A 25,720-nucleotide genomic window follows, 5' to 3' on the forward strand; every position below is an offset into this window, starting at 1 on the left:
GGCCGCGCGGGGCGCCGGAAGGGCCGCGCGGGGCAGGCCGGGCCGCTGCCGTGAGCCCGCAGCGCGGAGGCCATGGCCAAGCAGTACGACATGGTGGAGTGTCCCTTCTGCGACGAGGTCTCCAAGTACGAGAAGCTCGCCAAAATCGGCCAGGGCACCTTCGGGTGAGCGCTCCGCCGGCCTCGGCTCTCCCCGCCTCGGTCCCCGGCCTCAGGCCTGCTGCCCGAGCCCGGCGCCCTCAGCCCCGCGGCCCTCCCGCGCCGGGCCCGGGTCACCCGCGGCCGCGTGTCCCTTCCCCGCTCACCCCTCCGGCCCCAGGGAGTCATCCTGGCCCCCGAGCCCTCTCTATTCCCGCTCTGAAGCCCCGCTCGGTCGCACGCTCTGGCAGAGGAGAGTTTCCCCCCGGGGACCCGCAGCTTTGCCCAAAATGCTTGTAGGGCTGTGGGAGCTCTTGAGCTCTGGGTTGGCTCAGCCGGTCCTGAGGATGTTTGGACCAAAGAGGACGTGGCACGGTGGTAACACACAGGCAGCTCAGCGCGGAGCTGACTGCATGGTGTTCTAGTGTGGCTTGTCCCTGGTTAGACGCATCTGGCTCCTTCCCTTCTTTGTGCTGCTCACGGATTTCTTTCTGTTTTCTCAGGGAAGTTTTCAAAGCCAAACATCGACAGACAGGCAAGAAGGTAGCGCTGAAGAAAGTGTTGATGGAAAATGAGAAGGAGGGGGTAAGTGTGGGAGCATGGCTGGGCTGTGTTTGGGAAGGCCTGGACTAGGGGGTTCATAGGTGAAAGCCAATCTTTGGGATAGCAGAGATGCATTTTCACTCTGTCCTTTAGGAATGTTTACTGCTGTAACACATCAAATATTGAACATATACGTGTGTGAATAGGATCTCAGCACTGTGGCCTTTTTCCTCTCCTCCCGATGCTGTGATAATGTTGGGTAATGTGGTTGTCCTGCCAAGGTGACTGGCCCATTATCAGTTTCTTGGCTGCAGTGGCTGTATGGCAGCAGTGTGGTGCAGTAGCTGTGTGGTGACTGGTCTGAGAGGTTACACTGCCCACACATTACTCTTGTGCAGACTCCCTGACAGAGGACTCCACAATGGCTGTCGTTTGTCCAAGAGCTGGGTAGTGAGTGAAAGGCACATGTTCAGGGCTGTGAAAAGATGGAGAAAGCTGAGGAGGGAGTTAACAGCTTAAACAGTGCAGGCAGCATCTGGGGAGGAACACACTGCTGCAGAGCCAAGCTGTACTCTGTCTTGTCATGGCTGTGCAGGGTGAGGACTGGAGGGAGGAGCGTCCCTGTGCCCACCTCAGCACCACACAAACACCTCTGTCATGTGGCACAATCATCAGTTGTAGCCTGATGTAGAATACATCTGGACAATCCTGCTGGTAGTGTTATATTTTAAAGCTCAAAGTGTCCTTCAGTGCCTTGTTACTGCTCAAGCTGCTCCCACGCCAAGCTGCTGTGATCACTGCTGTTCTCTAGGCAGGGGTGATCTGGTCTTGTGCATCCCTAATCCCTCTACTCTCTCTTTTCCAGTTCCCCATCACAGCCTTGCGAGAGATTAAAATCCTCCAGCTGCTCAAACATGAGAACGTGGTGAACCTCATCGAAATCTGCAGGACCAAAGGTAGCTTGAGTGGTCTCCCCTACTCTGGCTCTTGGCTTTTTTGTAGCCCTCCTTTGTCACTGAGCTGGTGTTTGGTGGTGGAAGTGGGATCCTCTAGCTGAGCACGGGCCTGTGCTGTGGGGTGATGGTACACTTGTCTGGGCAAACAGTTCCTAAACAGGTTTAGAGTGTTGATGCAGCTTGGCTGGAAAAAGTGGTGGGTCCTGCAAGGTTGTGGTGGTGGGGAATGCTACTTGTGCTGGTAAACTGCCTTCTGAGTGGCTTTAAATAAACCAGTGCCAGAGAGACTTTGAAGCAGAGGGTTCTCAGCCCAGAGCTGATCTCATGGCTGCATGCAGCCTGTTCCCTGGCAGGAGTTGGAGCCATCCCTCTTGATTGCCTTGTGAAGGTTGATGGCAGCTCCAAGCTGGTGACACAGCTCCAGCTGCAGACTCACTTGATGTCTCTTTCTGTGGGTGACAGGAACTGCTTGTGCTGTGAGGGCTGAGACTCCACATGTGGGGTTCTGAGCTGCTCTTCCAGCTCAGTGTGTCTCTGCTGTGTGACTGGCATGCTTGGGGCACCTGGCCTGGCTCTGTTTCTGGTGAAATTGCTTTGAAGCATTTCCTGGTTTTATGTAACATTCTCCTTGATGGGTTTGTACTGGGGGAATACTCCTGAAAGCAACAGCTGGTGTTAAAGCCTGTCATCCTCTAGTCAGTCATTTCACTGAAATAAAAATTGCAGGTATCTGCTGCTGATGTTTTTAGAGAAGTCCAGTGACTGAACTGGTAGAAATCTCTGTCCTGGGAGTGGGAACTTGGAGTTGCTCCAGTACTGGACCGTGTGTAGATTGCTGTCTGAACAGATAGGAGTGAAAACACTGATGACAAGTTAATTTGTGATTCATTGTGTGATACAGGAGTTGGGAGGATAGCCTGTGTGGCAGGCTGAGGGTCACTGTTTTGCTGGACATGTTAATTGGTTGTGTTTGATTTGAATTCCAGTTTTCATCCAAATCTACCTTGACCTCAGTTTCCAGTAAAGTAGAAACATTGCTTTTACTGTTGTCAGACTTGATGCTTTTCTCTTTTTATGTAGGCAACGTGCAGTAGGGGCCTAGTACACGTAAGAAACTGCTAAGCTAGGCTAGCAGGCAGCCTTCTGGCTCTCAGAGAGTAGGGCATTTCTGTGGATGCTGAGCTTAGCCCTCATCTTCTGGTTGCAGCTGCTGATCAGCAGGTTTTGCTGATGGCAGCTGATGAAAATCAGCCTTTCTTTTTAATGTTTTGTATATGTGCTCTAGGAACAAGATTGAAATAGATGTCTTCTCTTGAGGTTTCCTGTTATTGACTTGAAATTGGAGTTTTAAATCACTCTAATCCAGATCAGTCTGTTTTTTGTAGGTGCTATTTGTGGTTGCAGAAAACCTCAGTTTCTAATGTTCCATATTCTCTGTGTGTTTCTCGTGAGCCAGCAGTGTGTCCAGGTGCCAAGAAGGACAATGGCATCCTAGCTTCTTTTAGAAATAGTGTGGTAGCAGGACCAGGGCAGTGATTGTCCCCTTGTACTTGGTGCTGATGAGGCCACACCTCCAATACTGAGTTCATTCTTGGGCCTCTCACTCACTGTGGGGCTGGAGCGTGGCCAGAGTCAGCAGCGGAGCTGGGTGAGGGGCTGGAGCACAAGGGTGCTGGGGAGAGGCTGAGGGAATGGGGGTGTTCAGCCTGGAGAGGAAGAGGCTGAGGGGAGACAGGAGCACTTTCTGACACTCCCTCACAGGAGGTTGTAGTGAGGTGAGTGTCAGTCTCTTCTCTCCAGTAATGAATGGCAGGACAAGAGGAAACAGCCTCAAGTTGCACCAGGGGAAGTTTAGGTTGACCAAGAGGGGTGTCAGCCCCTGTGCCAGGCTGCCCAGGTAGCTGGGGGAGTGCCCAGCCCTGGAGGGATCCCAAAGCTGTGGAGCTGAGGTGCTGAGGGCCAGGGGTTAATGGTGGGCTTGGAAGGGTGAGGGCTGGGACTCTGGGAGCCTAAAGATCTTTTCTAACCATGATTCTACGGTTCCCACGCCAGTTGTGCTGTCTCGGTGCCTCTTTATCTTGAGGCCTGCAGCCTGTCTGTGTGTTCCTGAGGTTCTGCCAGTGAGTGTTGATGAGCAGCAGGGTGGCTGGAGGCCATGAGGAGCTGGGGCAGGGTTAAGGGTCCTTTGCTGACAGCCCCTCCTTGCCCCTTCCTCAGCCTCTCCCTACAACCGCTGCAAGGGCAGCATCTACCTTGTGTTTGACTTCTGCGAGCATGACCTGGCCGGCCTCCTCAGCAACGCCCACGTCAAGTTCACGCTCTCAGAGATCAAGAAAGTGATGCAGATGCTATTGAATGGACTTTACTACATCCACAGGAACAAGGTAACTGGCCAGAACCATGCTGTGCCCTGAGCTCACCCCGCTCTCCCTGGCTTTGCAAAGAACATGGGCTGGAGGGAGATCCATCCTTGTCCTCCACCTCTGCACTCTCAGGCACCCAAGGACAGTACCTCAGTGGCTTAACCTTTCATATCTGTCCTGGTACAGATCTTGCATCGAGACATGAAAGCTGCCAATGTGCTGATCACGCGGGATGGAGTCCTGAAGCTGGCAGACTTTGGGCTGGCCCGAGCTTTCAGCCTGGCTAAGAACAGCCAGCCCAACCGCTACACCAACCGTGTGGTCACGCTGTGGTACCGCCCGCCCGAGCTGCTCCTAGGTAGGGGCTCCTGGGCTCTGGTGGCTTCCTTGTCCTTCTCCTTCCCCCGGCTGACTAACACGGCGTCTCCCTTTAGGAGAGCGGGACTACGGTCCCCCCATTGACCTCTGGGGCGCAGGCTGCATCATGGCAGAGATGTGGACCCGCAGCCCCATCATGCAGGGGAACACAGAGCAGCACCAGCTCACCCTCATCAGCCAGCTCTGCGGATCCATCACGCCAGAGGTGAGGGCGAGAGCGTGGCCAAGCTGTGGAGAGAGGGAGGTGTGGGCTGGGTCCTGGGCTTGGGCGTTCCTGGGCCTTTTCCCTGCCCTGGGCTCTGGCTGCCGGGGAAGCTCCTGGGAGCCTCCTGGGAGCCAACTGCATAGTGGGACACTGCTTTCCTTGCTGCTCTGTGTTAACTACAGCTGTCACATTGTGTTCAGCGTCCTAAGGAGGACAGGAGAGAACTTGACCTCCCACACCTCCTTTGGGAGGGGTAAGTCCTGTGCTTGTTTTTGAGCACAGAGAGGTTGCTGGCCACTCTGAGGGTGAAGGAACATTTCCTGTGTGTTCTAGCCTGTGTTTAGGGGTTGTCTCTCAGATAAATGAATTTCTGCTGAAAGAAGAGTGTGGGGATGTTATGTTGTGAGGTTTGTCTCACAACTGAAGCCTTTTCAGTTCCTGCTGGTGATATGTGGCATCAGCTCAGCCCTGGTATGAGCACTCAGCCCTTCCTCAGCTCCTGCCCTGCCCTTCTGTGGGGGATGGAGCTGGGGGTCCCTGGCCAGGGCTGCAATCCAGTGGGGTCTGCTGTGCAGGGAGCACAGAGGCTCGATGCCTCTGTTCAGTACATGGTGTGTGTATGTTGAAGGCACTTTCTTTTGTATGTAAGCATCTGCTGTGGTCTCTGCCAGGTTAGGGTGAGGTAAGTGCTGCTGACTGCAGCAGGTTTTGCTTTCTAAGGTGCCACATACATCCAGGTTATTCTTTAGCAGTAAGTTTTGTCAGTTTAGCTTCCTGGATGTTGCAGCTGGCCTGAGCCGTGCTCTCCAGTAGCTCTTTTGTGGGAGAAACAGAAATCTTGGAGCATCCTTTGTGCTGTTCCCACCTGGGAAGGACTTTGTCCTGACATGTCCACATGTTTTCTGGGTTTTAGTGCAACACTTTATGGCTGCCTCCTTCCTGCTGTGGGAACAAGGTCTGCTGGCTTGGAGGCTATAAAACCATATTGTTCTCTGGGCAGACCTCACCCTGTTCACCTGAGGGTGTTGGCATCAAAAACGGCTCATCATCCCCACCCCCTTTCCTGCCCCTTCCCAGGTCTGGCCAAACGTGGATAAGTACGAGCTGTACCAGAAGCTGGATCTGCCCAAGGGCCAGAAGCGCAAGGTGAAGGATCGCCTGAAAGCCTACGTCAAAGACCCCTACGCCCTGGACCTCATCGACAAGCTGCTGGTGCTGGATCCTGCCCAGCGCATCGACAGCGACGACGCGCTCAACCACGACTTCTTCTGGTCAGACCCCATGCCCTCAGACCTCAAGAACATGCTGTCCACCCACAACCAGTCCATGTTCGAGTACCTGGCGCCACCACGCAGGAGGGGAGGGCACATGCCGCAGCAGCCAGCAAACCAGGGCAGGAACCCCACTGCCACCAACCAGACTGAATTCGACAGGGTCTTCTGAACTGGGGCTTCCCCAGCGGGGTCCCAGCTGGGCTGTGCTACAGGTTGCTTTAGACAGGGATGTCCTGGTGGGGTCTTTCTATCTGGGAAGGGACTTTCTTCAAGGCAAAGTGTCTGCTGGCTTTAACTGAGCTGTGCTGTCTCCTCTCCTCGTGCAGCAGCTCAGCCAGCACGGAGCTGGGGGACGGGAGAGGGTTGTTTCCTCGTGTCCCTGCAGCAGCAGTCTCTTGGTTACGTTCATAATCATGCAGATTGATCATGATGGACCCGATGATGGAGAAAGTGGCTCTGTCAGTGATTGGGGCTCTCAGCGAACGGGGTTGTGACCAGCAGGACTGGGAGGAGCTGCCCTGGACCAAACTGGGCCCTGCTGGGAGGTGTCTCGGTTCTCTTGGTTGGCCATAGCTGCTGCATGATCCTCTGAACACTGAAGCATTGCTGTAGGACAAGGCATGTGCTCCAGAAGGGAGGGCAGAGTCACTAGATTGCATGACTGTCACTGGAGTTTGGGCTCTGGTCTGGGAAGGGACTCAGAGGGCAAACGGGGGTGGCTGGCACAGAAGGTTGATCTGTATAGCCAGGATCGACAGTGGGAATCGGCCTGTGTGACAGCACATGGCATCCACGCTGGCTTCCTTGTCAGAAACAGCCAGCCTGCTGCTTTCCTTCCCCGAGATGGATGGGGAACTGTGAGTGCTGGTCTCGGGGCTGAGCCTGGATTTTGGTGCTGGGAGCAGAGGGACTCGAAACACTCCCACATCTGTTCCTGTCATGGAGCTCATTGCAAGCATGTTGAGCAAGATGCAGCCAGCAGTGGGGTCACTGCCATGGTGCACACACCCCTTCTGCCATGGACTGAGAGGCTTGTCCTGAGCCAGCACTCCTTCCCAGCTGAATGCTTTGTCTTCCATGGCTGGCGGCTGCAGCCGGCGCCTCCTTGCTGAGCCCCACGCATCCCCAGGCTTGCAACAACTGATGTGCAGACAGTGATAACCTTTGGCAGTTGCTGAGTTGTCCGTTAACTAAACTAATGGCAAAAGCCACGTCAGGAGCGTGAGGTCTGAGGGAGGCTGCGGTGCTGAGCAGGGCCGTTCTCAGACAGAAGGGATGGTAAAGGACACGTACAAGGTAAATCATAGAATCATAGACTGTGTCTCGGTGTGGGGCTCTGAGTAAGTGCCTGGATGGGGGGAACTTGGTCTCTTTGGAAAAAAAATGAAGTTGGTTGTAAGCAATAAGCCAGATAACTTTTGATAGTTGTGAATAAACACGATCCTGCCCTAAATGGACGGTTTTAACCTCCACGTTGCTCTTTTGGCTGAATGGAGACAGTAGCTGGAGTGCAGCACCGGGCCCAGGGGGGCTGGCACAGCCCGAGCCGGTCCCGGGGTGGAGGGTCGGTGCGGTGAGCGCCGCGGCGGGTTAACACAGCCCCGAGGGGGCTGGTGGGGACAGCGGGGTGAGGGCGCTGCGGCCGGGACCCCTCGTGCCGGTGGCGGATGCGGGACTGTGACCCGGTACCCCAGGCCCTGCGCGGGCGTGCTGGGGACCCGCGGGGCGCGGGGGAGTTGGTTCTGGGGCTCCCGCTCCGGGGGCTGCGGCTGTCGCGGGGATGCCCGCGGGAGGGTCGCCCCCCGCCCTCGCTGCCCATCTCCGACGTGGCGGCGCGGTGCCCGCTTCAAAGATGGCGGCGGGGGGCGGGGCGGCGCCGCCCCTGGCGGGCGCGCGGGGGCCCCGCGGCGGCGCGCGGCGCTGGCGGGATGGTGGTGCGGGGGCTGCGCGCGCTGCGCGGGGCGCTGCGGGACGCCCGGCGCCGCTTCGGCACGCGCCCGGCGCGCGCCCCCGCCATGGACTATCAGGTACGCGCGGGGGGGGGCGACACCGAGGGGAGCGAAACGTACCACCGACGGGCTGCGGGGGGGGGAGGGGATGGGGCTGAGCCGTGCGGCGGGGCCACGGTGTGGGGCGGCTGCAGCCAGGTGGGGCCCGGGGCATCCCGCGGAGCCGGGCTGCGGAGGGCGGCGGGCGGCAGGACGGGCCGGGGCTCCCCCAGCGCCCGCCCGCCGTTCACGAGCCGCAGGCCCGCGAGCGCCGGGAGGGGCGCGGGGTCACGGGGCCGGCACAGCCAGGTGGCTCCGGTACCTTGCGGGACACCCCGCGACCTGCCCCTGTCCCGCAGCCCCGGCCCGCCGCAGCTCACCGTCCGGCCCTTCTTTGTGCCGGCTCCTGACTGTCACCCCGCAAACCGCCGTGGCAAATTGCCCCAGCAGCGGGGCGGCCACCCCTCATGGCCCCGCTGAGGGGGTCGCGGGGACGACGGCGGTCCTCAGGCAGAGGGACGGAGACCGGAGCCGCCCTGCTCCGTGCTCGCCGGAGCCAGAAGCGTGACTGGTGCCCATGCCATTGGGTCCGGCTGTTGGGGTGGGATGTCCCCACCCCGGGGACACGGGCTCGTCCCGTGCCAGATCCCCATGGCAGCACACAGCGGTGCCGGGGCACGCTGCCACGGCTGCTCGGGCAGGTTGTCCCACGTGCGCCGGGCTGCTGGTGCCTCTGTTTACGCGCGGGCAGGGCGGGCACACACGGCAGTGCCGCCTGCGCGCACCCGCTCCCGGCCCCGTCCCGCCAGTCAGGGCTGGGTGCCAGCTGCGCTGCCTTGTGCCCTGCTCCTGGGGCCAAGGGGCACCCGGGGAGGGGTGAGCCACCCCTGCCGATAAGTAGCCCATCCCCAAAACAGGCTGTGGTGCTGCCGGTGCGTCCCTGCGGCGCCATGGCAGAGATCCTGCCGGCATGGGCGGCCGCGGGCACCGCCGGGGGGACCGAGCCCGACGCGGTGGGTCAGGGTGCGTGGGGCAGGGGGCAGGCTGCTCCCCGAGGCTGCGCTGATGTGCCTTTACCATCCTGACTACCTCGGGGGTGTTTCCAGGATGCCATCCGGACCCTCAACACCCTGCAGACCAACGCCAGCTACCTGGAGCAGGTGAAGCGGGAGCGCGGTGACCCTCAGGCACAGCTAGAAGCCATGAAGAGCTTTTTGGAGAGGAGTGGGCTGAAGGTGAGGGGAAAGGTCTCCCCATCGTCCCCCGTCTGGGCAGTGGTGCCATTGTGCTCAGCACTGGCTGCTGTGGGGGTCTCACGGGGTGGTTGACCGCCTGCAGGTCGAGGACCTGGATCGACTGAACATCATCCACGTCACAGGGACGAAGGGCAAGGTGAGGCGAGCGGGCGGTGCTGGGGGGGCTCACGGGGCGAGACGGGGGTCACTGGGGTGCGGCAGGGATCGCTGGTGTCTCCAGCTCCACCCCAGTGCAGGGGGGATTGATGCTGCCATCTCCCCAGGGCTCAGCATGTGCCTTCACCGAGTGCATCCTCCGCAGCTACGGGCTGAAGACAGGCTTTTACAGGTGGGCAGGGGAGGGCAGGAGGGTTTGGGGGGGGCTGGTAGCACCATGTCTGACTGTGCCCCCATCCCCCGCCGGTTCTGCCTCCCCCAGCTCCCCTCACCTGGTGCAGGTGCGGGAGCGGATCCGCATCAACGGGCAGCCCATCAGCAGGGAGCTCTTCAGCAAGTACTTCTGGCTCGTCTACAACCGCCTGGAGAAGACCAAGGTAGGGGTGGTGGCACTTGTGGGGGGGTTCTCCCTCCCCCAGGACACCCCCTTGGGGTTGTGTGCCCTCTGCCGTCCCTCATGGATGCTCTGCCTGCCAGGACCCGGTGCACGCCAGCATGCCGGCATACTTCCGCTTCCTCACCATCATGGCCTTCCATGTCTTCCTGCAGGAGAAGGTAGGTGATGGTGGCTTCCAGCTTGCGATGGGGACATCAGGTCGGTGGGGACCTCAGGGAGCAGGGGGAAACGTGGTGTCCAGACTCTATTTGGGGCAGAACTTGCATCATTCAGTCTGCCATGGCTGTAACCAGGTGCTGTGCCAGCTGGGTGGGACCTGGCGAGTGGGGCACGGGTTCAGTCATGGGTTTGGAGGGGTGGTGGCAAGGATCTGGCCCCACTGTCATCCCCAAATCCATGGGGACACCTGCTGCTTATGGCCCCATGGTGGCTTCAGTGTCCCTGCGTCCCCAGGTGGACCTGGCGGTGGTGGAGGTTGGCATTGGCGGCGCCTACGACTGCACCAACATCATCAGGTAGGAGCTGTTGGGGCTGAGGCTGTATCTTGGGGCTGCCAGGGCCTCGTGTCCCCACGGCATGGTGACAGCAAGCACACTGCCACTCTGTGTCCCCAGAGCACCAGTGGTGTGTGGCGTCTCATCTCTGGGCATCGACCACACCAGCATCCTGGGGGACACCATGGAGAAGATCGCTTGGCAGAAGGGGGGCATTTTTAAGGTAGGGAGATGTGACCCTCCCTTCACTGGTGATTTTGGGGTGTGCAGCCCTGTGTCCCTGAGCACCTCATCCTTCACAGCCCGGCGTGCCGGCGTTCACCGTGGCTCAGCCGGAGCGGCCGCTGCAGGTGCTGCGGGACCGAGCCCAGGAGCGGGAGGTGAGTCAGGTGGGGGGAGGGATGTGGGGTGCCCCATGGCGGGGGGCTCAGCTTCCTCTCCCCGCAGTGTCCCCTCTACCTCTGCCCAGAGCTGGATGCCTTCGAGGAGGGCCGTGGGGTGCTGGAGCTGGGGCTGGCGGGTGCACACCAGCGCTCCAACGCCGCCCTGGCCTTGCAGCTGGCGCGGACGTGGCTGCAGCGCTGTGGCTGCCAGGGTAAGATGGGAGGGTGGAGCAGGAGACAGGAGGGTCGGACCCTGCTGTGGGCCCTGAGGTCTCAGAGGGGTGCCTGTCCCCCCAGGTTTCGAGGAGCTGAAGGAGGTGCTGCCGGGTGCTCAGCTGGCCGGGAGGCCGGTGCCACTGGCACCCACCTTTCAACCCAGCGCTGCCATGATCCAAGGTGCAGTATGGCCACGCCACGACACCCCCCAGACGTGCTGTTGTGCTCATGGTGGGGCCACACCAGGTCCTCCGGCCAATGCTGAGGGGCACAGCCTGCCTGCCTGCCCCGTGTTTGATCCCCATGGGGTTCCAAGGGCTGGATGAGGCTGTGAGGTGTCCCAACCATGCCCTGTGCCCCCTCCCCAGGCCTGCGGGACACAGAGTGGCTGGGCCGGACCCAGGTGCTGCCCCACGGCCCCGTGATGTGGTACCTGGACGGGGCCCACACCACCAGCAGCATCCAGGCCTGCGTGCGCTGGTTCCGCCAGGCTGCCCTCAACCGGGACAAACCCCACGAGTAAGGAAGGGACGTGGGGGTGGTGGTGCTGGGGATGGTGCTGAGGGTCCCCACGGGACATGGCCGCCCGTCCTTTCTCCCTGCAGCGGCTCCGAGGTGCGTGTGCTGGTCTTCAACGCCACGGGGGACCGGGACACGGCGGCACTGCTCAAGCTGCTGCTGGTGAGGTTATTCTGGGGGGGTCTCTGTGCGTGTGCTGGCACCTGCTTTGGCGCGGGGAGCCACGAGGTGGAGCTGATGCCCTGTGCTGGCTGGCTGCCCACCTGGCTGCATCCCACCTCCGTGCCTCCCTCCGAGGGTCTCGCAGCCCTGGGTGCAGGGGAGGGGGCACTCGGATCATCCCCTCCCTGAACCAAAGCCCTGTAACCCCGTCGGGCTGAGGACTGGTCCCAGTGGAAATCCCAGGGGCGGGTGCTGGGGGTTCCTGCAGGGCTGACACCCCTCTCCCCACAGCCCTGCCACTTTGACTACGCTGTCTTCTGCCCCAACTTCACACAGGCGTCAGCAGCTGGCAACGTGGGTGAGTGATGGGGAGCAGGGGTCTCCCTCAGCCCCCTCCCCTCTTCCCAGCCCCTCCCAGGCTCCCCTCCCCTAACTCCTGACCCATATCCCTCCCAGACCAGCAAAACTTCAACGTGACACTGGAGAACGCCCTGACCCGCTGCCTGGAGAACCAGCGGACGTGGACTCGGCTGCTGGAGGAGAAAGGGGGGCAGGACCCCTGGCTCCCGGCCCCTCTGCGGGTCGGGGGGCTGCTGCAGCCAGCCCCTTCCCGAGGCGCCCTGCTCCTGGTGCCCCCCTCGCCGCGGCCCCTCAACTCCCCGGCGCTGGTGTTCCCGTGCCTGGCGCAGGCACTGCGGTGGGTGGCGCAGGGCCGGGACCCGTGCCTGGCGGCACCGGCGGCCGTGGGCGCCCACCCGCACCCCGCGGCCAGCAGCGGGGCTGTGCTGCTGCGCGAGGCGGCCGCCGTGCGCGTCCTGCTCACCGGCAGCCTGCACTTGGTGGGGGGGGCCCTGCGCCTGCTGGACCCGTCGCTGTCCCAGTGACAGCCTGGGGGCACGTGGAGCTTGGCGTCTGTTTTTACTTGAAGTGCCGGTTCTGCCCCCTCCCGATGCTGCTCAGGCGGGGGGGACACGAGGAGACCCCCTCAACCCCATCCCGGCTCGGCCCTTTTCACCCCAGTGCCTTTTGCCTGTGCCCCTCCAGGGCACTGGCCATGGGGGGGATGCCCCCAGCCCACCTTGGTGAGGATAACTGAGGGGAGCTACCCCAGGCTGTGCCGGGGTCCTGGCTCCCGGGGGTGGCAGTTTTGGGGGAGCGGGAGGTGGGAGCCTCCAGCTGTGGTGAGGCTCAGCATCAGGCTGCCGCTAATTTAACATAGGGGAGATTTTTATTATTATTAATAAGAGTTGGTAACTTGTTTGGGGAGCTGGGGGGGGGACACCTGTGGCTTCTGCCCATTGCCCCATGGGGGAGCAGCAGCCCCACACCCCCTCCCCCCAATAAAATTCTTGCTGCTCCCATTGGTGCCTGCTGCCTTCTTTCTTAGGGAGGGGTGCAGGGCTTACCACAAGTGCTGGGGCACATCCTGGGGGCACCTACGTTTGCCCTCCCCCATTTGATGGGGGGTCTTTGGCAATAGCTGCTCTGTCCCCCTCCCCCGTGCACCCAGCAGCAGGGCACCCCAGGGAGGTTGCAGGGTGCCCACCCCCCAGCATGGGCTGCCCTTGGGGGGCCAAAGCATTCACTGAATGAGTAATGGAGGCCCCCACTGGGCTTGGCCTGAGATTTGGGGCAAAAAAACAGCTTAATGGGGCTGGAGTGGGTGTCCAAGTCCAGCGGCAGGGGGCCATGTGGGCTCGGCGGGGCCCAGGGGGGTCAGGCCATGCTGCTGGTGGAGCAGGGGGTGCTCTGGGTGCTGCCGATGCTGTGGTTGGTGCTGCTGCTCTCCGAGGCCGGGGCTGTGCTGGAAACCGGCTGCAGTTTGGAGATGGGACCTGTCTCATGCCATGGGGCCGGGCACAGGGGAGGGGAGAAACACCAACGGGAAACCAGACTCAGGGCTGTGGGCAGTGGCCACGGCTCGTCCCCACGGGACCTCCCACCCTGTCCTGCAGGAACCCTCCCAGATGGCTCCCAGCTGGCCCCTGAGCTCCAGGGATGGAGATGGGCGCGGGGGACCATGATGGCAGCAGGGGCAAGTGGCTCGGGGCACTGAGGGTGCCGAGGGGGCCCTGGGGACCTGTGCCCACCCTGAGTGGGGTTATTCCCCTGTGGTGTTGCCAGGAGAGCCGTATGAAGCAGCCTGCTCTCTGGCTTACCTAGGGATCTTGGTCAGGGGGCACATAGCAACTCAGCAAGGGCCATGTGTGTGCCACCCTGCCACCCCCATCCTGCCATGGGGGTCCCAGGGGGCGGAGGATACTCACGGGTGTGGGAGTAGATGTACCAGAGCCCGGCCGTGAGCAGTGCCCCGATGAGGAAGGCGCCGAAGGTGATGCCCAGGACAGCGGCCAGGCCCAGCCCGCGGGCTGCAGGAGGACAAAGCCGTCAGCGCCGCCACCCTGGGGGCTCCCGTGCCCACCCCAGCCCCCTGCCCTGCCCCAAACTCACTGTTGGGCGGCTGCCAGCTGTCCTTCACCGTCACTTCCAGCACCTTCTCAAAGATGGTGTCGTTCTGTGGAGGTGGAGGTTGGGGGTGAGAGAGGGAGACCCACGCTCCAGCGAGGGGACAGGACTGGGAGCCCCCAGGCTCTTTGGGGACGAGCCCACCGGGCTGCCAGCACCCATGGTGGGGACTCCAGCACGGTGGTGGGGGTTACTCGGGCTGACCTGCAGTCCAGCCTTGCACTTGATGGTGGCGGAGAAGGGCACCCGCCTGCCCTCGGGGACGGTGTAGGTGAAGCGGAAGCGCCAAACCTTCCTGCCATGGCTGCTGGGGGGCCCCTCCAGCACTGCCACCCCGGCGCCACGAGCCTCCTCAGCCTGCACCAGCAGCACCGGCTCCCGGCCCGGCTCTGCCAGCCAGCACTCCTTCAGCTGCAGGTCGGACGGGTGGTCCTCCCACCGCATGGACGCCTGCCGGGGCACACACAGAGTCACCAGCCTGGAGACAGACAGATTTCCCCACACACACACAGCCTGCAGCCCAAGCACCCAGCTGGAGCTGGTACCTGCACAAAAACCTCCTTGTTGACCTCCAGTTCCATCTGCGGTGCGTCAAAGGCAGCCGTGGGGAAGAGGCGCAGGAACAGCTCCCGAGGGATGTTGCAGCGGAAGGCCACCTGCAAGTGGGGACAGTGCTGAGGCCACCCCCAGCCCCTGCTACACCCAGCAGTGTCACCAGCACCTTTCCCACCCCACCCCACGGGCTGCTGTGGAACCCGGCTCTTACCCGCACGCTCCGGAGCACTGTGCCCTGGGCCAGGTTGAGGATGAGCTGCAAGAAGGTGGTGAAAGTGGGGTCAGCCAAGGGATCCCCACTGCTGGGGTCTACTGTCCTCACTTGGATGGGGTGAGATGAGGGACGTCCCACCCAGGGGTGGGATGGGATGGGATGGGATGGGATGGGATGGGATGGGATGGGATGGGATGGGATGGGATGGGATGGGATGGGATGGGATGGGCCAGGGGTTATCTCACCTCGTTGTTGGCGTGGCCCTTGTCCTCCAGCGAGGTGCCACAGTGGCTGAGGGGGGTTTTCAGCATGAAGTGAGTAGCGTTTTTCTTCGCCTGGCAGCTGATGTCCCGCAGGGTGATGTTCACCACATCCTTGATGATCTGGGAGAAAAGCACCCAGTGTTCCCCCATCAGATGGAGATAGTCCCCTGCCCTGCACCTGGAGCAGGATATGAGCCTTCCCAGGTGATGGTAGTGGGCATCAGGACCTCACCCAAATCCCCTCACCTGTAGGTAGGACCTGTCGATGACGATCTCCATGGTTTCATCTGTGCACTTCCAGGGCTGGAGCATCAACAGCAGCGTGTGGGGCATGGACTCAGTGGGGCGGGCTGGGGCAGTGGGTGTCACAGGCACCTGCCTGATCACCTCTGTGGGACAGGGAGACGGGGATGCTGAGCAGGAGCAGTGGCATCTCCTCCCATCACACCCAGCCCTGGCGTGCTGGGGGTCTCACCGTACTCCTGGATCTCCAGGCTGATGTGGGTACTGGTGGGAATCACAGAGTAGGAGGCGATGACGCTGCAGTTGTTCTCGAAGGCTTTGGCGATGAGGCCCTGCTCTGAGTCAGGGAGGAGCTGCCCAGGGAGCAGCAGCGAGGAGATGGGCATGATCTTGTAGTCCCCAGAGACCTATAGGGAGGGGGCAGCATTGGGAGAGCTGAGCAGGGACAGGGACAGCTGCAGAGGCTCGAGGCAGGGACAGCTTCTGGGTTCATCTCCATCAGGAGGGCTTGCAGTGAGGGGGCTGCCACCTCCCCATGCCCAAACCCCCCAGCTGCCCTCCTGCCACCCTCCCCATGCCTCTCTTGGGCACTTCTGGAGAGAGGCCAGCACAAGGCTGCCAAGATGCTGAGGGGATTGGAATACCTCACTAACGAGGAAAGGCTGTGGGACCTGGGGCTCTTCAGCCTGGAGAAGAGGCTGAAGGGGAACCTCATCAACACTTATCAGTACCTAAAGGGTGGGTGTCAGGAGATTGGGAGGGACACTTTTTTCTGTAGAGCCCAGTGACAGGACAACGGGTAATGGACAGAAGCTGGAACACAGTTCCACTGTAACAGAAGCAGAAACTCCTTTGGTGCTGAGGTGAGCGAGCCCTGGCCCAGGCTGCCCAGGGAGGGTGTGGAGGCTCCTTCTCAGGAGGTTTCCAAACCCACCTGGACACGTTCCTGTGCCCCCTGATTGAGGGGAACCTGCTCTAGCAGGAGGTTCAGCTGGATGAGCTCTGCAGGGCCCTTCCCACCCCCACCACTCTATGTTTCATTCCATGATTCTCCCTGGCAGCTCCCTTGGCTGGGGAGAGCCGTGTGGAACGGACACACGTCTCGCTCAGCCCTACCAGGAACTGTGTGTGGCAGTTGTTGACAGAGAGGGACCAGGTGAGGTTGGCTGGGCTCTGCAGGATGAGGATCTGGTTGCTCACAGCTCGCTCAGGACAGCTCAGAGACAGGTTCACCTCTGTGATGGGGGAGCTGCAAAACCACAAGAGCATCAGCATCCCTCATCAGCAGGTCCCATATCCCCCTTGAGATGGGGGGACTCTGCCTGTGAGACACCCCAAACCCCTTTCCAAGCACCTCTAAGTGTGTCTCACCAGCTCTCCCACCCATTGCCACTCCCCAGCTCCCACCTCTGGCACTGTGGGGTACCTGTGCTGGGGCTGCAGGCGGACAATGTGGGCAGCCTTGGTGCTCTGGGCATCCCTGCGTGAGCAGCCTTTCACCTCATGGAAGAAGACCTCAGCCTCGAGGTGCAGCCTGGCATCGAAGCGCTCCTGGGGCACACAGTCCTGGGGGCTGCTGGCATCTGTGGGGGCCGAGGAGTCACCAAACCCAAACGGGGCTCAGTGGCTGGGGAGATGCTCAGGGCCAAAGATATTGGTCCCCAGAGCATCTCCCCCAGGACTATGCCTCTCCCTGCTGGGTCAGAACCCTTTGGGAGCAGGAAGAGCCTCGCTGCCCACCCCAGCCCCACGCACCTTCTCCCAGGCGGAGCTGGACCCTGCGGGGGTCCTGCAGCCTGCTGTAGGATGTGACCCCCCCATAGGCTGTGTGAGCCCAGGCCAGCAGCTGTCCCTCACTGGTGGCCGTGGGTGGCTCGAGGTCCTGTGCTGCGGTGGTCTCTCGGCTGAGGTGGGCATCCTGTGGGGCGAGCAGCAGCCTGAGCCGGGGTGGAGGGGCAAGGTGCAGCCCTCAGGGCACAGGCTGCCATGGGGAAAGCGTGGAGTCTTTCCCCCTGGCATAGAGGATGTGATGGCTGGGAATCACCTCAGATGAATGGGGGTTCTTGGGGCCAGGGGCCGGGAGCGGTGTGGGTGGCTGGCGGCACGCGGGGAGCTCAGCCCGCTTTATTATTAGCCACAAACAAAGCAGGAGGTTTATTTTGCTAACAAAGCACCCGGCCCCGGCTCAGCTGGCTGGAGCCAAACCCCATCCCTGACCTTCCTCCCGCGGGCCGGAGGAAACGGGAGCTTTTTCCAGGCCTGCGCGTCATTGCCGCCCGGTCAGCCCCGTGCTCAGCCCAGCCCCGGCCCCTCCTCCCCGGGACGCCGCGGACATCTCTGGAGATGGGGACAGGTCTCCTCCAGGGATATTCCCTCCCCCAACGTCTCTGGGGATGGCCCCAGCTCCGCTGCCCCCCGAGGTTGCTCCTGTGGCACTCACGGTGCGGACAAGCAGGTCTGGACACGGGGAGGTGACGGTGGCAGAGCAGCGGGCACAGAGCAGGACGAGAACTGCTGAGCGGCTGCAGTCACCGGCGCGTGGCACAACCGACACCTTCAGTGGGACGGCAGAGACCTGGGAGGAGAGAAAAGAGAGTGTCACTGCTGCAGCCAGCAAGCCCAAATTGCTGTCACCTCCCTGACTGCTCCCCGGCCACCTCACCTGCCCCCAGAGCCAGAGGCAGTGGGGAGAGCGTGAGCTATGCAGGAGGCAGCTGTGGCTGCATTTAGGGGGCAAGACAGGAGGGTGCAGAGATACCACTTGGATGTGTACCCACACTGGGGAGTGTACTCACATCCCCTCGCTCTCCCTGAGCAAGGGACAAGGACATCCACACCTTGGGGACAGTGACATCACCATACCAGAGTGCAGGGCACTCCCAGACAGGGGTCTCAGCACCACAACTCGAGGAGCAGGGCAGCCTTGTGTCAGCGACTGGGTAATCTCTGCACTGGGCACCAGTGTCACCCCCACTGAGGGCTGGGGCATACCTACGCGAGTGACTGGGGTGTCATAGAACCGAAGAATCATTTTATTGGAAAAGCCCTTTAAGCTCTTGCAGTCCCAGCCCTCCCCTCACCCTGCCAAGCCCACCATGACCCTCAGCACCTCAGCTCCAGGGCTTTGGGATCCCTCCAAGGCTGGGCACTCCCCCAGCTCCCTGGGCAGCCTGGCACAGGGGCTGACACCCCTCTCAGAGAAAAAATTCTGCATCAGCTCCAATCCCAGTCTCCCCTGGGGCAACTTGAGGCTGTTTTCTCTTGTCCTGTCACCCGTTACTAAGGAGAAGAGATTGACTCCCACTTTGCTACACCTTCCTGTCAGGGAGTTGCACAGAGCACTCATGTCTCCCCTCAGCCTCCTCTTCACCAGACTGAACACCTCCAGTTCCCTCAGCTGCTCCCCATCACACTTGCTCTCCAGCCCCTTCTCCAGCTTTGTTGTCCGTCTCTGGACACCGGGGACTGGAGTCTCCTCACCCCAGGCACTGGGACATCCCAGCCCTACGTTGCCTCTCCAGCCTCAGCACCAGCCATACCAGTGCACGGGGTACCAGGGCCACGGTGGTGGCAACGCACCCTTCTCTGTAGCTGACACTGCCCAGCGGCCTCCAGACGGAAATCCGCACAGGGAAGCCGAAACGCCGGGCGCTAAGTTTGGCAACAGACGCCTGAATCACCGCTTGCAAAGTGCTGAGCAGAGAAAAACAGCCGAGGACTGGGGGGTGGAGGCAGTCCCTGGTGCTGGGCACGGGGCCTTGGGCAGCCTGGCCCAGCAATGGCCTCATGGCCAGCGTGGGTGGCCGGGGAGCCCGGGTGGCCCTGGGCGTCGGGAGGAGCTGGCGGCTGTGTTGCAGTGCTCCATTGTTGGGCTGCGGGAGCCTCGGCGCTGCCCCACAGACGCCTCCTGCCTTGGCTTTTTCCTTTACTTATTTTTTGCATCGTGGGGATCTGCTTATAGAAAGTGGCTTCCAGTAATTCTTCTGTGAGTGGAGCCGCGTCCCTGCCCGGCTCCCCCCGCGCGCCGCAGGGCCCGGTGCCGCAGCCGTGACATCAGCGTGTCCCCCAGCGCCGACAACCCCGCGCCACCCGCGCCAGGCTGCCAGGGCCAGCCCACGCCAGACTGGGGCAGGGGGGCCCTCGCCAAACCCGCTCTCCTTGGTGGCTCCTGGCCCAGCTCCCATATCACCCTGAAAAGCAGAACTGGGAAAGCTGGGGGTGGGGGGAGCGTGGTGCGTGGTGGCTCTGGGCTAGATTTGCCAGGGCCCTGCTGGTGTGAGGGGAGCTGGGCCACACTGCAGAGCAGCTGAGCAAACCCATGTGCTGGTGCAAACCCACCCAACGGTGCCAACCAGCACCAGCACCTGCCAGAGATGCAGCTCTGCTGCTGCTCCGTGCCTATCCTCATCCAAAAACTGCCTGGGGCATCCACAATGTGGTTATCACCCCTTGGCAGGCCTTGCCCATGGTGGTGGACAGGTTTCCACTGGTTTTATTGCCTTTTAGTGATGTGCCTCCATCCCTCCCTCCCTGGTGTAGTCCCCATGGCTCTGAGCTGGGACCCAGACACCTCTCCAGAGACAAAGGGATTCCAGGGACACTCAGCACAGGGATGGATGGCCCTGGCAGCATGGGCTGTTAGAAAAGTTGCCTCAAAAAGGCTTTAAACCCCTTGTTAGGGTCAAGGACACTGATGGCTGTGCTGGGAGAGGAGGCTCAATGAAGGCAAGTCTTCTTACTGCACCCTAGATGAAATGTTTTGATAGCCAGAACACCCTGCCTGGCAGGGACAGTGCTAGGGGACAGTGACAGTGCTGGGGGGCACAGTGCTTGGGGTGATGGTTTCTCACCTTGGACCACTCGATGCTGAGGATGTGGACTTCACGGCTGGCGCTCAGGGAGCTGCTGCTGACGCAGCCCCGTGGCACCGTGCTGGTGGCATAGGACAGGATGATGGGTGACTCTGCCATCACCGGCTGCAGGTCACAGCCCTCGGCTCCCCCGGGCTCTGCGAGGAAAACAAGAGACAGTCAGTCCCCGCCGTGCAGGCGTGGGATGACACGACGTGGAAGGGACACAATGCAGGAGGGGGCTGCATCACACCAGCAGCCCCGGCACAGCCCCCGTGCGCCCGGTACATCGCCACGTCCCCACCGCCGGCGCAGCACCCGCGGGACCATGTGCTACGTGTTTGTTTGGGGCTCATCTGCCTCTGCCAGCACCTCCCCCCTGCCCGCAATCACGTTAATGACCCTCAGATCCGGGCTGGAAAAATCTGCTGTCCTCGCTCGGCACCGCCGTGTGCCAGAACTCGCAGCCGCTGCCAGAACTCGCAGCCGCTGCCCCCCGGCTCGGGCGGTGGCGGAAACCTCCCCCCGCACCCCCGCTGCTGCAGGAAAGCGGGAAGCTCAGGTATGGAAACGGCTGTAAAGTTCATCCTCGGCAGGCGCCGAGGCGTGAGCTTCGCCCCATCCCGAACCCCCCGCGCGGCGCGCGAGCGAGCGGCCCCGCCGGCGGCTGCCAAGGGAAATCCTGAGCGCAAACAGCCGTTTGAAGGCCTGATCCTGTAAAATCCCATTCGCCTCAGCCATTTCCCCTGCCCTGGGCAGCCCTGCTGTGGCCAGGCTGGCCTCGAGCTGGCCCCCGTGCCTCGGGCTGGTCCCTGTCCTCGGGATCCACCTGCACCCTCGGGCACTGAGCAGGATGGAGCCCCGTGGGGAGAAGCTGGGGGCTTCCCGTGGGGAGATGGTGCCTGGGGCACTGCGATTGCTTTGGAGTTGGCCGCTGAGCTCCATCCCATCCTTTCCCATCCCTGCTGGCTCCAGGACCGCCCGGCCACAGCGAGCGTGATGCTCAGGGTCGTCAGGGCTTTGGGATGCGGCGGCAGCAAAGGGCCACTCGCGCCACTCGGTGCCCATCGCGGCGGCCCCGGCCCGTGTCTCGCCGTCGGAGCGGCGCGGCCGTGGCAGCGGGGTCAAGGCACAGACCCCACCAGTGACGCTGCCACGGGCCCACCTATTGTCCGGCGCTTCCTCCCCCCGGCGCGGCGGCCGCGCGGCCGGCAGCATCGGGAGGAAGATAAACAGCCGCTTATCTGAGCGCCGCAGGCTGCGTCCCTCTTCCCCTCCGCTCCTGCCCCGCCGGCAGCGGGCACGGCCGCTGGCACCGCCGGGCACAACACGGGCAGCATCCCGCGGGGTCGGGCGGGGCCGAGGGGCCGGGGCCGGGCTGGTCCCCGGAGCAGGGCAGCGATGGCAGCGGAGGGCACGGGCGGCAGCGGTGCCAGCCGGGCACCGTCAGTCCCTGGGGAAGGCGGCGGGCTCCAGCACTATGGCAGGATCAGATAAGGGGGCTCAGCTGGGCCGCCGGGGCGATCAGATAAGGGCGCTGTTATTTTTGTACTTCAGGAAAGGCGAAAAAAAATTAAAAGGAAGAAAGAAAGAAAATCCACTTCATGTTTTTCCAGCCGCCCGCCCTGTCCCGCGCTCGGGCGCAGCCCAGACGCGGTCCCACTGCGGCTCCCCCGCGGGTCAGGGGCCGGGGGGTGATTCCTGGGATTTTGGGAGCAGATCAAAGGCCCTGAGCAGAGAGCAACGCCCAGGGGTGCCGGGCTGGGGCTGCGGGGCCAGGCTGGCTCCGGCGGCGCAGGATGCCTCATGAGACGGGCAGTGCCGCTCCAGCATCCCGGCATCCGCCGCTGTTGTGTAACGAGCTGGCCGGTGTCAGCCCGGGTCAGGAATGGGGATGGACCGCAGGCTGTGAGCTGAAGGAGGGGGTTGTCACCGTCTGAGCCACCGTTGGACCATGTGGAGGTGGCATCGGGAGTCAGATGGAGTGGATGGGACCAGGCTTTGGGTCTGACACAGGCCATGTCATTCCTGCCTCTCTCAAAGTCAACTGGGCACCGAGCAGCCTCTCCCCAGGGACAGGAGGGGACAACTCAGCACCATCCTTACCCCATATACAGCAGCACTGGGCCCTGCTGTGGAGGGCGCACAAAGTCCTCACCTCTGGAAGCCTCCTGTGTCTGAGAGACCCACCCTGAGCACTGTACCCCAAATTCCCCCAGCCCTGCGGGTCCCTGAGTGAGAGAGGCAAGAGATGGACAGGACACCGTGCGTGTGGCACAGCTACTCAGGATGGGGACCATATGGCACAGCCACATAGGACAGGGACCATATAGGATGTGGACAGACAGAGACCGTAAAGCATAGACACATGGGCTGGGCACCACAAAGCACAGCTGAAGAGGTTTGGGGTGGTATGGCACAGATGAATGCTCTGTGTGGCAGTTAGGACAGGGACTGTCTGGCACAGTTACACAGGGTAGGGACTGTATAGCACAATTAGCACAAGGATTGCATGACATAGCTACACAGGACAGGGACAATATACAATAACTCTGTAGGATAGGCAACATATGACCCATATAGCACAGCTAAATAAGACAGGACACAGCTAAATACGGCACAGCTATCCAGGATGGGGACCATATGGCACAGTTGCATAGGGCTCAGCCCATACATCACAGCCATGTTAGTGCAGGGACTGTATGGGACAAAGAACACGAACTCTGTGGCACAGCTACACAGGACAGATGTGACATGGCACAGCTGTGTAGGACGGGGAGCAGATGGCACAGCTCTGTGGTGTAGGGACTATACATCACAGACAGGGAGGACAGGGCTGTGGTGCAGCTACATGGGACACGGTCCATATGGCACAGCAGAAGGATGAGAACTGCGCAGTGACGGACAACACAGAACTCGTATCTGCGTGGGTTGAGGACTACACAGCACAGCTTTAGGGGACACAGCCCCTACAGCACAGCCTCATGGGGCAGGGACTGCCTGGCACAGGGACTGCCTGGCACAGTGACCAGAAGGTGGTGGTGGGCAGAGAGCAGGCGCTAAGCCTGGCAAAGGGACACTCCAGCAGCACCCATTGCCCGGGAGGGACTGTCCCAGCCCGGACACGCAGTGCCCGTGGCTGCAGCCTCCCCAGGCTGCCGCTGCCCTCCCCGTTCCCTTTCCCTCTGCCAGCGGGTACCCCAGCTCTCTGCACTCATCCAGCATGGGTGGTCCTGCGCATGTCCCCCCTTGAAATTCCTCCTGTGGCTTTGCAGAGACCTCGGGTTGGCTTTAGTCCTTCCCTGCCTAACTGCTCCGGAGCTGGATGAGCCTCCAGCTCCGTCACCGTGACCCAAACAGCGCTTACAGGGCTTTCCCCGATCCTCGCCCTCGGACCTCCTCGGCCCCACACACTCCGCGGTGCTGGAGCCCACCGAAGCCACCCCAAACCCCTCCCGGCTGCCGCTGCCTGGTCCCGGGCACAGCAACAGTCCCTGAGCCCCCTCCCCGAGCGCCGGATCTCGGGGAGCGTCAGGGCTGCGTTCTCTGTCCTTGCCAGGGCTGGGGGCAGTTCGTCTCTCCCCACTCCCGGCACTGCCCCTCAAACCTTCACTCCCGGAGGGTTCCCCGGAGTGACACTGCCCACACCACACAGCCGGGACGCCCCGTCCCAGCTCCGGGACGGAGTCACGGGTGGGTCCCGCCGGGCCGGGGTCCCGTCCAGGGGTGCGTGTCCGACCTCCCCCCCCAGCCCCACTCACCCGGGCGGCCGAGCAGAGCCAGCAGCAGCGGCAGGAGCGGGGCGGCACGGGGGCCCATGTCCGCCTGCGGCCGCTCCCCGGGAGCCAGCGCCGAGTGCCCGGGCGGCGGCGGCAGGAAACCGACTCCCTTCGGAGGAGGGTCCGCGGGCCGAGCCGGGAGGAAATGCCGCTGGCGGCGGGGGGGCCGCGGCGGCGGCGGGGGGGAAGAGGAGGGACACCCCCCCTCCCCGGTCACAGTGTCACGGGCCGGTACGTGCCCACGGCCCCGCCGAGGGGCTGATGGAGACCCCCGGCCCCGCTGCCTGCCCGACCCGGGGAGACGCGCGGCTGGCAGAGGCGGGTTTGGGGGTGCGGGGGCGCTGCCTGGGCGAGGGGGTGACGGGGCGAAGCAGCAGAGGTGGGAGCGCCCGCTTCTGCCCCCTCGCCCCATCCCTTTGCCCCGTGCCGGCTGCCCGAGGCGAGAGCCCTCGCACAGCTAACGGGGGGCTGGGAGCGGAGAGCCCCGTGCCGGGGGTGGCTGCAGGACCCCGCGGTGGGTGCAGCCCCCGGGGGTGGTCTCCCCTGGGGACCTGTTCGGGGAGGCCATGGAGGCCTGTCCGCGGCGGGCAGGATGTCCCCGGAGGTGTCGGTGACCCGGGTGAGCCGCGGCCAGCTCCCGTGACGGCGCACCGCCATCTCCTGGGGACCGCGGGGACGGGACGGGATGGGGACCGGGACTAGGCTCAGGCACCCCCCGCCCTCCCGCATCCCTCTCCCCGCCGTGACACTGCAGGGTGATGAGCAACGGGCCCGCGGTGACAGACCCTGCAATGGAGGGGGCTGCGAGGTGACAGGCGGGGGGTGGCTGTGGGGTGGCCACGACGTGCAGCCCCGCGCGCTCTGCTCAGTCCCAGCACAGCATCTCCCCTCCCCTCACAGCTTATGGGGCAGCTTCGAGCTTTCCATCCAAAGGAAAACTATGTAAAACCGCAGCACCCAGCACCTCGGGGCTGTGCTGGAGAGGAGGGCAGGGTGCTGAGGCCAGTTGGGCACCACAGGCACCCCCCCAGCCCCAATGCCCTGTTCACCACCTGAGGAAACTGAGGCACGCTCACAGCACACTAAAGAGGGGTGGAGACGGAGGAGGAGATGGGCTATAGCATCCCCAATCGCCTGTCCCCCTGTCCCCACTAGCCCCAGGCGACCGCCTGCTGCCCCCAGCCCCACCTCAGCCGTGCTGGCAGCAGCCCAGCCCTGACTGGCTGCATCCTTCCTGCCCTGCTGCCTCCCGCCATGCCCCGGCTCTGCTGCTGCCTCCTTCACCCCCCGGGCCCGGGGCTGATGTTGGAGCCAGGCAAGTTTGGGTTTTCATCCTGGGGATTTTTGTTTTTATCCCTGCTCGCTTCCTTCCTCTGCTCAGGCCCCGTGGCCTCGGCTGCCCCGGGCGCTGCTGCCCCCCCAGCCCCTGGCTCTGTGCCCAGCTCCCAGCAGCCCCAAAGCGAGTGGTGGGGGGCCCTGCCAGGGCTGCAGCTCTGCTGCCTCCTGCCTTCACCGTGGCTGGGTAAATCCCTGCCTCAAGCCCCCTCATTGTGCCTGGGCAACTCTGTGGGTGCTGGGGAGCTCCCCCCCGATTCCCAACCCCCACAACAGCACCCACAACTGCCCCTCTACCTCAAAAAACCCTGACAGCCACAGGAAACAAGGAAATACCAAGGCACAGAAGTGGTGTAAATCCCCATCCTGGGTATGTCAGGGTCTGGATCTGGCCGTCCCCCAGCCCCTGGCAGGCAGCGGGAAGGGATGCAAGTGCAGGGTACAGCTCAGACGCTGCCCACGTCTCCAGGGACAGAGCTGGAGCACAGAGCGGGGTTCAGCAAGCAGGATGGGACTGGGGTGAGCAGAACAGGATTGGGGTGAATGAGATTGGGTGCAGGATGCGGCCCCAGGCTGTGGATTATTGGG

General features: G+C 62.5%; 3 protein-coding genes across 3 annotated transcripts; 2 read left to right on the forward strand and 1 right to left on the reverse strand.

Moving 5' to 3' along the window:
• The first annotated feature begins 38 nt into the window (after nt 1-38).
• Nucleotides 39-7,313, forward strand: CDK9 (cyclin dependent kinase 9). The gene is made up of 7 exons (XM_062011507.1): nt 39-164; nt 641-722; nt 1,546-1,636; nt 3,854-4,020; nt 4,186-4,357; nt 4,434-4,582; nt 5,660-7,313. Exons 1-7 carry the CDS (start codon nt 73-75, stop codon nt 6,023-6,025), a joined length of 1,119 nt encoding a protein of 372 aa, XP_061867491.1. The 5' UTR covers nt 39-72; the 3' UTR covers nt 6,026-7,313.
• Nucleotides 7,314-7,818: 505 nt separating this feature from the next.
• FPGS (folylpolyglutamate synthase) lies at nt 7,819-12,788 on the forward strand. The gene is made up of 15 exons (XM_062011297.1): nt 7,819-7,883; nt 8,951-9,079; nt 9,183-9,236; nt 9,364-9,428; nt 9,519-9,633; nt 9,734-9,811; nt 10,107-10,168; nt 10,268-10,370; nt 10,450-10,527; nt 10,595-10,742; nt 10,828-10,926; nt 11,115-11,265; nt 11,352-11,427; nt 11,719-11,785; nt 11,884-12,788. The coding sequence occupies exons 1-15, from the start codon at nt 7,872-7,874 to the stop codon at nt 12,309-12,311; spliced, it is 1,665 nt and encodes a 554-aa protein (XP_061867281.1). The 5' UTR covers nt 7,819-7,871; the 3' UTR covers nt 12,312-12,788.
• A 272-nt stretch (nt 12,789-13,060) lies between these two features.
• ENG (endoglin) lies at nt 13,061-23,900 on the reverse strand. Its single transcript, XM_062011296.1, has 15 exons — nt 23,780-23,900; nt 20,019-20,176; nt 17,609-17,743; nt 16,924-17,086; nt 16,595-16,751; nt 16,285-16,417; nt 15,401-15,575; nt 15,172-15,314; nt 14,908-15,045; nt 14,660-14,704; nt 14,439-14,549; nt 14,098-14,343; nt 13,879-13,942; nt 13,695-13,796; nt 13,061-13,262 (listed from the first exon to the last, which is right to left on the reverse strand). Exons 1-15 carry the CDS (start codon nt 23,835-23,837, stop codon nt 13,144-13,146), a joined length of 1,947 nt encoding a protein of 648 aa, XP_061867280.1. The 5' UTR covers nt 23,838-23,900; the 3' UTR covers nt 13,061-13,143.
• Nucleotides 23,901-25,720: the final 1,820 nt, after the last annotated feature.

Source organism: Colius striatus, chromosome 19 (genome assembly GCF_028858725.1).
Source record: "Colius striatus isolate bColStr4 chromosome 19, bColStr4.1.hap1, whole genome shotgun sequence".
Classification (NCBI taxonomy): Eukaryota; Metazoa; Chordata; class Aves; order Coliiformes; family Coliidae; genus Colius; species Colius striatus.